This window comes from Geotrypetes seraphini, chromosome 2 (assembly GCF_902459505.1).
Source record: "Geotrypetes seraphini chromosome 2, aGeoSer1.1, whole genome shotgun sequence".
Taxonomy (NCBI): Eukaryota; Metazoa; Chordata; class Amphibia; order Gymnophiona; family Dermophiidae; genus Geotrypetes; species Geotrypetes seraphini.
In genome coordinates, this window is record NC_047085.1 from 267,428,590 (window position 1) to 267,442,418 (window position 13,829).

The following is a 13,829-nucleotide window of genomic DNA, read 5'->3' on the forward strand; positions in this document are numbered from 1 at the left end:
CGGAGAGTGTGCTAGCAGGAAGAAGCAGAGAGAGGAGCAGAGAAGGCGGTGCTAGCAGGGGAAGAGGCGAGAGCTAACTCCGCCCACCCCTGACATCACCAGCCAAACTCCCCCCATAAAAGGGGACGAGCCAACAGCAGAGAGTTCACAGTGCAAGGCCAGCCGAAGGGAGACTGCAAGAGCTGTGCCTAGTCCTGAGCACATGGTAGCAGAGTTCTGAGCACATGGCAGAACAGTGAGCGGAGAGTGTGCTAGCAGGAAGGAGCAGAGAAGGCGGTGCTAGCAGGGGAAGAGGCGAGAGCTAACTCCGCCCACCCCTGACATCACCAGCCAAACTCCCCCCATAAAAGGGGACGAGCCAACAGCAGAGAGTTCACAGTGCAAGGCCAGCCGAAGGGAGACTGCAAGAGCTGTGCCTAGTCCTGAGCACATGGTAGCAGAGTTCTGAGCACATGGCAGAACAGTGAGCGGAGAGTGTGCTAGCAGGAAGAAGCAGAGAGAGGAGCAGAGAAGGCGGTGCTAGCAGGGGAAGAGGCGAGAGCTAACTCCGCCCACCCCTGACATCACCAGCCAAACTCCCCCCATAAAAGGGGACGAGCTTAGCGAGAGCGCCTTTGCGAAGGGCCTCAAGTAGGGCATCAAGAAAGGGCTATCAACTATAGCCGGACTCCCAACTTATAAGACTAGCTAACTAATCAATTGTCTTCAGTCTTTCTTTAGCGTTCTACCAAGTCTTTAACTATCAATCTACAACTTTCTACCAAATCTTTAACTCTCAATCTTACAACTTTCTATCTCACCAACAAGCTACTAAATCTTTCCCACTAAACAGGCACACTAACAAACAGACGTTCTTAACTGACAATTAACTAACTGTTAACTAACTAACTACTACTACTAACTAACTAACTAACTACTCTATCCCTCAGACCAAGAACTAACTAATTACCTCTATCCCTCCCTCAACACTTACTGACCAACACCTAACAGCCCCCACCTTAACAAACATCCTAAAAAAAATACATATATATATTTTAAATTAAGAAATAATAACAATAAACCTTTGTAATGGCAGGTAGGACTAGAAGCAGCAAGACTTCAATCAAAACAGGCAGTTCAGTCACCGAGAGCACCCAGGGGATGGCTATGGTCCGAGTACAGATGGAAGGAGAACCAGGATGGAGGGCAGAGGTCTCTGTACAGACCGAGGCCATCCCCTCAAAGATGTCTACAGTCTCAACGCAGACAGAAGTAATGTTTCAACCGGACGAAAGCCTTTTGATGGAGCTAAAGAGCCTGAGAGAGGAGGTTCAGCGCTTAAGGAGCATCCGAGACGACGAGACCTTCATCGATGGAGTCATCTAGGAGCTGTCTCAGATCGCTGAACAGGAACCTGACAAGACCACCCTGGGAACACCCATAGCATCCAAAACGGCCACCTTGAGACAAACTACCGGAATGCAGGAAGTGGTTGGAGACGCTGACTCCTGGCAGTTGGTGACTTCCTCCACAAGAAAATGCAGAGGACCTAACTCTGTCTCTTTTTCCCCCATACAGGACAGCTCAACATCGACACCTCAGATATCAGCTGCTACAGGAAGGTCCGGAGAAAGAGCTACAAGTAGTTGTTCAGCAGACGGTTCCAACTCCGGAATCAACAGTACAGCCCACCCCTAAGAAGCGCAGAGTGGTGGTCATCGGAGATTCGCTGCTGAGGGGCACCGAGGGATCAATCTGCAGACCAGACCTACAATCAAGAGAGGTCTGCTGTTTGCCAGGGGCCAGGATCCGGGATGTCACTGCTTGCATTGACAGACTCATCAAGCCCCGAGACCACTTCCCCATGGTTCTAATCCACGTCGGAACCAACGACACTGCAAGGAGCAGCCCGGACAGCATACCTGAAGACTTCAGGGCCCTGGGGGAGAAGCTGAGGAGGATGGATGCGCAGGTAGTCTTCTCCTCGATTCTCCCAGTGAGGGGCAAGGGCAGAGCCAGAGAGGATCGAATACAAAGGGCGAACTACTGGCTGCGAGGATGGTGCAAGGAGATGAACTTCGGGTTTCTGCACCATGGAGAAGCATTGCAAGGACTACAGGGACACGACGGGCTACACCTAACCAGAAGAGGGAAGAATGTCCTTGGACACCGCCTAGCCCGCCTACTCCACAGGGCTTTAAACTAGGTAAGTCAGGGGAGGGTACAGGCACAAACAATATACCAGGCGAACTAAAATGCCAATACATTTATGAGGCTGAGGAAAGTAGACACCGAAATTCTGGGTCAGGGGTGAGTGCACACACTTTTGAGTCGGGAGTAGGGTCACATCATATTTATGGGTCACATTGTAATTCCGGGTCTAGGGGGAGTACACACTGTAGTTCTGGGTATATGGGGAGTACACATTGTGGTTCTGAGCCTCAGGAAAGCACAAATAACACAAACAATGCTAAAGGTGTTCAAATAGCTCAAACAGGAATATCCCCACTGAGACATAACAAAAATATAACATGGAGGGCTATGTACGTCAACGCACACAGTTTAGGAAACAAGATCCTGGAATTGGAAACAGAAATAAGGAATGCCGACCTGGATGTGGTGGCGATATCCGAAACCTGGCTCACAGACTCCCACGGGTGGGACATGGTCATACCGGGTTACAACTTGCTTCGCCGGGACAGAGAGGGTAGGAAGGGAGGGGGTGTAGCATTATATACTAAAGATGACATTAAGGTCACGAGAATCTCAGATGTCCAGTATACTGGGGAATCCCTTTGGGTTAATTTGGCCAGAGGAAATGACAAATGCTTGTATCTTGGCGTAATTTACAGACCCCCAAGACAACAGGATGACCTGGATATGGAAATAATCGAAGATATAGAAAATATCACCTTGCGTGGGGACACAGTATTGCTAGGTGACTTCAACATGCCTGATGTGGATTGGGTTACACTTACCTCTGCTTCCGGCAGCAGCAGGAGGCTATTAAACTCTATGAAAGGAGCAAGCCTCAGGCAACTGGTGTTGGAACCAACAAGGGATCAGGCAATACTGGACCTGATACTTACCAATGGAGAAAGTGTCACAGAGGTCTCGGTGGGCGACACATTGGCCTCCAGTGACCACAACATGGTATGGTTCAATATCAGGAAAGGTTTCACTAAATCTACTACACTAACCAAAGTCCTCAAATTCAAGGACACAAATTTCAAAGAAATGGGAGACTTCGTTCACCAGGCGCTACAAAGCCAAGAAGAAACCGATAACGTGGAAGACATGTGGTCGACTTTGAAAGCAACCATACAAGAAGCAACAAACCGCTATGTAAAATCAGTAAGTAAACGGCGAAGGAACAATAAGCCACAGTGGTTTACTGCGGAGATCTCAGACCTGATCAAGGAGAAGAAAAAAGCATTCATCTCTTACAAACAATCAGGGAAGCAGGACTCTAGAACAGACTACCTGGCCAAATCAAAAGCCGTCAAAACAGCAGTCAGGGAGGCTAAATTCCTCATGGAGGAGTCTCTAGCAAAGAACATCCAGAAGGGAGATAAATCCTTCTTCAGGTATATCAGTGATAGAAGAAAAAACTCAGGCGGGATTGTACGTCTTAGGAAACCAGACGGAGACTATGTGGAAAAGGATTCGGAAAAAGCCCAACTATTAAATGAATACTTCTGCTCAGTCTTCACCCGAGAAGCGCCAGGGCTCGGCCCTCAGCTACAGACAAGGGTTGGCTCAGTTGACCCATTTAGTAACTTTGAGTTTACGCCCAGCAGTGTCTACGGTGAGCTGTCAAAGCTCAAGGTTAACAAAGCAATGGGGCCGGACAACCTGCACCCCAGGGTGCTTAGGGAGCTGAGTGATGTCTTGGCGGAGCCACTATCCGCGCTCTTCAACCACTCCCTTAGTACAGGCAGCGTCCCGTTGGACTGGAGGACGGCTAACGTCATTCCACTCCACAAGAAAGGCTCAAAGATGGAGACAGAAAACTACAGACCAGTGAGTCTAACATCGATAGTGAGCAAACTAATGGAAACTCTAATCAAACACCAATTAGATAAGATCCTGGATGAGGAGAATCTACGGGATCCCCGACAACATGGATTTACTAAGGGGAGATCCTGCCAATCCAACCTGATCAGCTTCTTTGACTGGGTAACGGGGAAGCTGGATATTGGGGAGTCCCTGGACATCGTGTACCTGGACTTTAGCAAAGCATTCGATAGCGTACCACACCGCAGGTTACTGAGCAAGATGAGTTCTAAAGGATTAGGTAACACATTGACGAAATGGGTTGGGAGCTGGCTTGGAGGTAGGCTCCAAAGGGTGGTGGTGAACGGCACCCCCTCCGAAATGACGGAGGTGATTAGTGGAGTACCACAGGGCTCAGTCTTGGGCCCAATCCTATTCAACATCTTTATAAGAGACTTGGCAGAAGGGCTTCGAGGTAAAATAACATTATTCGCCGATGACGCCAAACTGAGTAATGTAGTGGGCAAATGCACAACAGACGAAGATTCAGTGCCCGACAACATGATGCACGACCTACTCCTACTGGAGCGATGGTCTAGGACATGGCAACTCAACTTCAATGCAAAAAAATGCAAAGTTATGCACCTGGGCAGCCAGAATCCATGCAAGTCTTATACCCTTAATGGCGAGATCCTAGCAAAAACGGTAGCAGAACGAGACTTGGGGGTAATCGTCAGTGAGGACATGAAGTCTGCCAATCAAGTGGAGCAGGCTTCGTCCAAGGCAAGACAAATCATGGGCTGCATACGAAGGGGTTTCGTCAGTCGTAAGGCGGAAGTCATTATGCCATTGTATAGATCCATGGTGAGGCCCCACTTGGAATACTGTGTGCAATTCTGGAGGCCGCATTATCGCAAGGATGTGCTGAGACTGGAGTCGGTGGAAAGAATGGCCACCCGGATGGTCTCGGGACTCAAGGATCTACCATACGAAAAACGGCTTGACAAATTACAGCTATACTCGCTCGAGGAGCGCAGAGAGAGGGGGGACATGATCGAGACGTTCAAGTATCTTACGGGCCGCATCGAGGTGGAGGAAGATATCTTCTTTTTCAAGGGTCCCACGACAACAAGAGGGCATCCGTTGAAAATCAGGGGCGGGAAACTACGAGGTGACACCAGGAAATTCTTTTTCACTGAAAGAGTGGTTGATCGCTGGAATAGTCTTCCACTACAGGTGATTGAGGCCAGCAGCGTGCCTGATTTTAAGGCCAAATGGGATCGGCACATGGGATCTATTCACAGGGCAAAGGTAGGGGAGGGACATTAAGGTGGGCAGACTAGATGGGCCGTGGGCCCTTATCTGCCGTCTATTTCTATGTTTCTATGTGATGCTGAGAAGGCCCTTGATCAGATCTCCTGGTCTTTTTCAAGTATTAGATAATTTTGGTTTTCAAGATTTTTATCTTTATGCCATTAAGATGTTTTACAATGCTGCAATTTTGACTAATGGGAGAATTTCTTTGTTTTTCTCTCTCATGGAACATAAGAACGTAAGATTTGCCACTGCTGGGTCAGACCAGTGGTCCATCGTGCCCAGCAGTCCACTCATGCGGCATCCCTTAGGTCAAAGACCAGTACCCTATTTGAGTCTAGTCTTACTTGCGTATGTTCTGTTCCAGTAGGAACTTATCCAACCTTGTCTTGAATCCCTGAAGGGTGCTTTCCCCTATAACAGCCTCCGGAAGAGCGTTCCAGATTTCTGCCACTCTCTGGGTGAAGAAGAACTTCCTTTCTAATTTTAGCGAGTGCCCTCTCGTTCTCTTCACCTTGGAGAGGGTGAACAATTTCCCTTTCTCTACTAAATCAATTCCCTTCAATATCTTGAATGTTTCGAACATGTCCCCTCTCAGTCTTCTCTTTTCAAGGGAGAAGAGGCCCAGTTTCTCTAGCCTCTCATTGTACGGCAACTCCCCCAGTCCCTTAACCATTTTCAGCGCTCTTTTCTGGACCCTGTCCCCTGTCCACTCTGTTTGGTTTTAGAACTTCTTCTACAGCGAGTGCGGCTCCATCCTGATATGCATAATGGTCTATGTAAGATCAATATGTTAAAACTGTGGCATTTGCTGATATTTTTATTTTATTGACAGATCCCAAACTGTCTTTGCCTGCTTTACTTCAGACTTTAAACTCATTTGGACCATTAGCTGGGTTTAAGTTAAATTTTGAAAAAGATCATAGCAATCCCTATTAACCTCTTGCCTGATCGATTATATGGTGTGAGGTTTTCATTTCAGGGTTCGCGGGGGTGGGAGTACATCTGTTTGATATCTAGGGATCCAACTTCCACAGTGTTTGACACAATTATATGAAGTTAATGCAACTCCTTTACTAATGATCACTAGAACTCTGCTACATAATTGGCAAATCTACTGTTGTGTGTGATGGGTCATGTGGCTCTGTTTAAGTTGGTCATTTTACCAAAATGGCTTTATGTTTTTCAAATTTTGACACTTCTGCTTCGTAAAAGAGACAAACTAATAATTCAATGTGGGATCCAAGCTTTTTTGTGGAAAGGGGATAAAGCCCATTTTCCATTTTGTACACTAGTTTATCCACCACGGAGATTACTATAAAGCCTGCCATTATAGGAAAATTACAGATTGGATAAAAGGTGTTAATTTACACTAATTGCATTTGAGCAGGCTTTTATAGCTCCTTTAACCCCTGCCTATGGTTTGTATGCTACTGTTAAGCAATTACCATATTACATAAAACAAGTTCTCTGGTTTTGAAGATGGCTTTCTAAGTGTAAACATCTAAATAAGAATGTTACAGCATGGTTATCCCTCAGGGGCAATACAGATTTCTTTGTGAGATTGTCCAGTATAGCTTTCCATTGTTGGGCTAGGAAAGCACAGTTACTTACATAATAGGTGTTATCCTGGGACAGCAGGCAGATATTCTCACAGGTCGGTGACCTCATCCAAGGAGCCCCTGTATGGACAGTGGAAAGTGTAGTATCACTTTAAGTTTTAACAAGCTTTTAGACTGCTTGCACTACCATACACGAGTGCCTTCCCACCCGACGCCAGCTCGCGAGGTTGTCAGTTCTATGCCCAAGCACAGAACACAACTAGGGGAGGTGGGCGGGTTGTGAGAATATCTGCCTGCTGTTACGGTAAGTAACTGTGTTTTATCCTTAGATAAACAGGCAGCATATTCTCACATGTGGGATTCCCTAGATTTAGTAAAGGGATGGAGGGAGAGTTGGGTTCCAAGAACTCAGAAAAATTTGAGTTGCCTCAGAAAAACCATGACCTAATGTCTGATCCAAGAGAGTGGAGGCAAGGGAAGGAACCTAATGGAAAAAATGAATAGAGGAACCCCATGCTCTACTAGAGGTAAAAGGAGAATTCTGAGAAAACTCATATATATGGAGGTTGAGAAAAAATAAACAACCTCCTAGAGGGAGGTGAATTTAAATATAGATGGAGACGCCAAAAAGATTCAAGAATCAAATAAGAAAGGACTACTGCTAAATGAACCCATATGGAGTAGCAGACCAAATGTGTAGGTGAAACCAGCTAGGTCTTAAGAGTAGATACGAAGAGGGAAAGAAATTTTGTAAACAACGAAAGCATACGTCTCATGAAAAGAATAGTCTAAGAGGAAAAAAAGGAGGAACTATCCTAGAAGGAAAGAAAAGCCAATGCTATGAAGTATAAAATTAGAATGACATAGCGGCTTACTGTGGAGAAAAGGCCATGTTTTGTATCCATTGAAGAAGTAGAATACGGAATTTTGTACTGGAACAGAATTGTTTAACATCCTTGTAAAAAAAAAAATATTTCATGAAATGTTTTTTTTTTTAAAGGCTCCTTATTTATTGAAAAGAGAGGAGCTTAGCAAGGTTAGTGCGTTACAAAAATTGGGACCTAAAGCCATGAAAGTACCGTATTTTTTGCTCCAAGAATGTGAACAGGAAAAACAAGTAACAAGCCTTTGTTACTGAACTCCTGTAACCTCTCATTTTGCTATAGAGGAGGGATGATGGGTAACAGAGCTTAGTCATATGGTACCCATGGAAGAAATTACTTCTGAGCTAGCGGCATCAACTGAAGGTAAGAAGATGTCTGAGAGTTGATAGCGACCTAAATAAAAGAAAAAAGGCAATATGCCTGCAGAGTTGAGGAATAGAATCTTCCTGGGAAGCAATAGACGTGCTCCAAGGAAAATGGTCACAAGTAACAGAAAACATGAGAGGAAATGGGTAACCAGCAGGAGAAAACTCAGCATTGCACAGAGAAGAATGCAATGAAGACTGGATGCATCCATCACTGAAGAGATTTTGAAGTGACCTCAATGTTCTCAGATAAGCTTCAGATCACTAAGGTGTTCTCAGATAAGCTTCAGATTACTAAGATGCCAGAAACTGAAGAACTGAGGCGAATAGGGTAACATGGACTGTGTATGACATATAGCATAACATCAGAGGGCCAGCCAGAAAAACCACGTAGATTCAGAACAAGGTTTTGTGTGTGGATTTTAGACCAACTCCGAAGGAACTACAAGCAGGCACTACGATATGTTCTACAGAAACAGAGAACCATAAGGCATCAGACCAACCACTCTACTCCTCCACAGCAGCTCCAAACTCCTCCTTGGTAGGTAAAAGAAGAAAGGTAACCCTGCTAGACCATAAAGAAATAGTTCTAGCAAGAGATCAGTTTTATTGACCTTAGGGCCAGTTAACAAGATGACAGAATTTTGTAACAAGATGACAGAATTTTGATGTCACCATGGAGGAGTTCTGAGTCTTCCCATAAGGAATAAGAAAACAGGAGCGAGTCCTACAAAGGACATGACTGTACCACATTATCAGAAACAAACGTACTATCAATAAGAGAGATAAAAAGGAGGTGACCTAGAAGTAGTTTAGAGGTCACAACATATAACCAAAGTAAGACGAGATCCCAACATGCTGCTGAGAAGATTGATATAAAACCCAATAACCAAAATTGGTCTGTGTTGTTTGTTCTTGTTCTTTTGGATTGCATTTTTTGACCAATAAACAGTTTTGAACATAAAATCCAAGGACCTGTGACAGAGGTACGGCTTAGTGTCAGTAGTAGAAATCTCGGTTTGTCTTATGGAGTGGAGGTACAATTTTTAACCCCCCCTGTACCATTAAAAAAAATCCCCCTCCCCGCTGCACGCTCCTTTTTACCGAACTTCTAAAAATGAAACAATTAGTAAGACGACTGAAAAGAATTTTGAAAAAAACAGGAGAATTGGCAGACCGTAACAAATGGAGATCTAACATAAAAATCTACAAACAACTGATAAAAGACAAACGTAAAGCATTCTACTCTACTAAAATCAACTTATCTTGCAACGGTTCACAAGGAATCAATACAAAAGAGCTGTTCAACTTGGTCACGAATTTATTTGACACCACACGCTACACTCAACCCGTGCACAATATTAAACTACCCTCTGCAAATGATTTAGCACAGCATTTCAATTCAAAAATTAAAAACCTAAGAAACAACTGTTCAACCTATGACCTTAGTGATTATCAAATGGCTAACATACAAGGAAATGAAATAACAGCAGACATGATCTGGAGTTCCTTTCAAGATTTAGAATGGAATAATTATATCAAACTATATAACAAATACTCTAAAATTTGATGGAGCAATGGATGGCTGACTTCAGGCTAAAACATAATTCAGAAAAAACAAAATTTTTCATCGCTTTCCCATATCCGCTTGACACCAAAACACCACTATGCATCAATAAACTTAGTTACCCTATTCAGACTACTATGAAGGTATTGGGTGTAACTCTAGATCAATGCCTAACCAAGAAAGACCAAGTAGACTCCTTAATCAGAAAGGGTTTTTTCACTCTCTGGAAACTTTGATCCATTAGAGCATATTTCGATATGTCAGTATTCAGAATTCTGGTACAATCCCTCATACTGAGTCAACTTGATTACTGTAACATAAGAGAAGCTCACATTCGAATTTCATTTCCCCCCCCAGTTAGAGGATGTAAACTCAAAAAAACACCAATACCTTCTCTCACATCAGGCAGCATTATGGGGTAAAGATCTAGAACAATTGCTTTCGCCCACTACTTATGAGGAATTCAGGAAACGCCTAAAAACATATCTGTTCCTGAAGTATCTAGACAACTGACCCGTACAACTCTTTCTCTTCAATAACGGTTCTCTTTCTCTTCAATAATGGTTCTCTTTCTCTTCAATAACGGTTCTCTGTTAAGTTCAATCAATTTGTACCATCTTTTAATCTTGGTAAACTGCATAGAACTTCACTTCCTGCGGTATATAAACTGTTATTATGATTATTATTATTATTTTAAAACATCCCCCACATGCCTGCCACCGCACCTTTTTAAAACATCCCCCCAGCAAACACCCGCCACTATACCTTTTTAAAACAGCCCCCCAGCAAACACCCGCCACCGCACCTTTTTCACACACACCCCTAAACACCCGCCGCCGCACCTTTTTAAAACATCCCCCCCATCGTCGTCGTACCTTGGTAAAAACATCCTGGTGGTCTAGCGTGATTCCTCCCTGCTAGCCATCTCCTATTTCCCGGACAGGAGCAGCGGAGGTCAGGCGCGAGCTTTCCACGTTCCTGCCTGGCCCTGCGCTGCTTTCTGATTGGCTGCCATCAGTTCTCGCGTCAGAAAGCTCGCGCCTGACCTCCACTGCTCCTGTTCGGGAAATAGAAGATGGCTAGCAGGGAGGAATCACGCTAGACCACCAGGATGTTTTTAACAGGGTACGACGGCGACGGGTGTTTGCTGGGAAGGGATGTTTTAAAAAGGTGCGGCGGTGGGCATTTAAGGGGGGGGTTAAAAAGGTGTGGCGAAGGGTGTTTGCGGGGAGGGGGGAGTTTTAAAAAGGTGCGGCAGCAGGCATGTGGCGGGGATGTTTTAAAAAGGGGCTTGCGGCAGGGGGGATTTTTAAAATGGTACGGGGGGTAAAAAAATTGTACCTGCGGGGGGAGGGGGTGTTTTAGAAAAGCACGGGGGGATTCTGGCTGGCTGGTTGGCCTGGGGCTGGCTGATTGGCCTGGATCTGGCTGGCTGGTTTGGGGCTGGCTGGCTGGCCTGAGGTTGGCTGGCTTGGGGCTGGTTTGGGGCTGGCTGGCTGGCCTGGGGCTGCTTGGCTGGTTTGGGGCTGGCGGGCTGGCTTGGGGTTGTCTGGCTGGTTTGGGGCTGTCTGGCTGGCTGGCCTGGGGCTGGCGGGCAATCTTGGGGCAGGCTGGCTAGGGGAAGGCTGGCTGGGAGCTGCCTAACATTAGACGTGCCCACCACTAGATGTGCCCTGTACCCTGTCCCGGCCTACCACTAGACCACCAGAGGGGGGACAGGGTACAGGGCACACTCATTTGGTTCAGAATTTATTTATTTTTTGGTTCTTCCTCCTCTAGAGGTGGGTGTGTCTTATGGTCAGGTGCGTCTTATGGAGCGAAAAATACGGTACAAGTGTGTTTATAGCCAATCAGGGACTTCCTTAGACTCCTCCCTAAGGAAGTCCCTGATTGGCTGAGGCATCCCAGGCCCCTCAGCCAATCAAAGCCTTAGGCTCCTCCCCGTGCATCACATGATGCACCGGGGCGTGGCCTAAGGCCCGTACTGCGTAGCGGCCCTAGAGAGCAGGAGCACTTTGCGCTTCCTCCTGCTCCTGAAAACAGTGCTATCACAGAGGGAGGCTTAAGGAGCAGGTGGGACCGGGCACCCCTCCTGCTCTCAACTATTTTAAAGGAACGGGGAGGGAGAGGGGCAGGTGCAGGCAGGCCGACCCAACCAGTGGTGGGCCAGTCGGGGGAGGCCTAAGGAGGAGGAACTGAGCACCCCTTCTGCTCTCAACTATTTTAAAGGTACGGGGAGGGAGAGGGGCAGGTGCAGGCAGGCCGACCCAACCAGTGGTGGGCCAGTCGGGGGAGGCCTAAGCAGGAGGAACTGAGCACCCCTTCTGCTTCCAACTATTTTAAAGGTACAGGAAGGGAGGATGCAGGCAGGCCCGACCAGGGGTAGGCCGGTTGGGGAAGGCCTACAGAGCAGGAGGAACTGAGCACCTCTTCACCTCTTCTGCTCCCAACTTTTTGGTGCTGGGGGGATGGGCCATGCCGGTCGGGGTTAGGGCAAGGGCTGTGCCAGTCGGTGTGGGGGGGGGGGTGAGGGCCATGCTGCATTTTTTTTTTTTTAAGCGCTGAAGGCAAGCGGGAGTTGGCATCCCTCCTGCTTTTCTCTTTGGGGAGGGTACATTTTTTTGACAGGCCTGCCTGTCTTTTATTAATTTTTTTTTAATGGGACAGATATTTTGCACGTGTAATACACGCAAAATATCTGTGCCATGGAAAAAAAATAAATAAAAAAGGCAGGCAGGCCTGTCAAAAAATCTGCAGACCTGTCGGTAACTCAGTCTGCAGTAGTCTGTAGCAGTCGGGTTTGCCAACAGTAAAACCCGATTCAAACGATCCAAGCAATTGTTAGTGAATCAATCGCTTGGCTATTTTGCATGGGGTTTTATTAATTTGTATGGGAGGATCGGGATCGAATCGCTACAGGCGTTAGTGAATGGGGTTGGAGGGAAATTTGGTCGCAAAGGGCTCGCAAACCGATCGGTACATGATCGGTTTGCTTAGTGAATCTAGCCCATTCTCCAGTAGATTCAATTAGTACTAATCACATAAGCACCATAAACAATTACAAGGCTTTAATAAGTTTGTCATAAATTAGAAGAGCATGTTACTGTATGTATTTATAAGATAGTTAAATTGATAATGTACTCTCTTAACTAATTGATACTATGGTCGTCTCTAGTACGGAAGTATACGTGGTTGTGTCTAGCATAACAAGGAAGCATCCACCATACCATTCCAAAAGAATCAGGTCGGTCTTCAGGGACATGCAATTCTGGGTAAACATTTTCCAAGTACCATTTGAAATCTTTACACTTCAGATCTTCTCGAAGTTTTCTTCTCTCTGTAACATCTCCATATGCTTGCTGAAAGAAACAAAAAAAGCAAACAGATTATATAAGCATGTTTTTTTGTTACACAGAGCTTCCAATAAAAACTGACTTCACACTAAAGAATTAAAAACTGGTGATTTCCAAAACTGCCCTAACTGCCTAAGGTAGTGGTTGCCACAAGTGTTCTGGAGGATACCCAATCAATTGGGTTTCCATGATAGCCACAATGAATAAGCATGAGATAATAATAAGCATGCAACAGAGGCAGTGAATGGCAAATCTTGCATGCATACTCATTACAGACTCCTCTAGGACAGGTTATGGGAACCATTTCCTTAAGACTTTCAGGAATTTATCCTCTGAACAACTGAACAGATAGTTACAAAAACAAATTATCTTACAGTACAAATCAGAAATATTCTGAATCTACTGTTTTAACACATAGGTTTACTTCTGCTCCATTTGGGCTTTCAGGTGAATGTAAAATAAAGCAGGAATCTCACACTAAGAGCCTTCAGTCTAGGGATGTATCCAAAGGTGAACCTGGGCCCATTCTCTTTAACCTCTCACCTATCTAGCAACCAGATCCCCATGCCTTTTCAGGTAAGGAAATCTGGAGCACATGCCCTAAAGTTGGTGGCACCACAAGCCTGCTTGATTCCTTGCATGCTCAATTCAGATGCCCTCCATGGTGTTCAGAACCTCTCCTCACTCCTTCCCTTCCTCCATAGCATCCCTTCACCCCCCCTCCCACCCTTATGGAGTATAGCATTGCTCACCATCTCACGGTATCCGGTATCTCTCTCATTCCTTCCTTTTTTCCATCCACCTCCCCC

The 13,829-nt window shown here is 45.8% G+C and overlaps 1 protein-coding gene across 1 annotated transcript in view; it reads right to left on the minus strand.

Annotated features, from left to right (window-relative positions):
* GALNT12 (polypeptide N-acetylgalactosaminyltransferase 12) overlaps positions 1-13,829 on the minus strand; it is a 221,892-nt gene that overhangs the window by 57,313 nt on the left and 150,750 nt on the right. Inside the window, exon 7 of the mRNA XM_033929610.1 lies at positions 12,895-13,026. Within this exon, the coding sequence (XP_033785501.1) occupies positions 12,895-13,026 (132 nt within the window). The remainder of the gene's footprint in view (positions 1-12,894; positions 13,027-13,829) is intronic.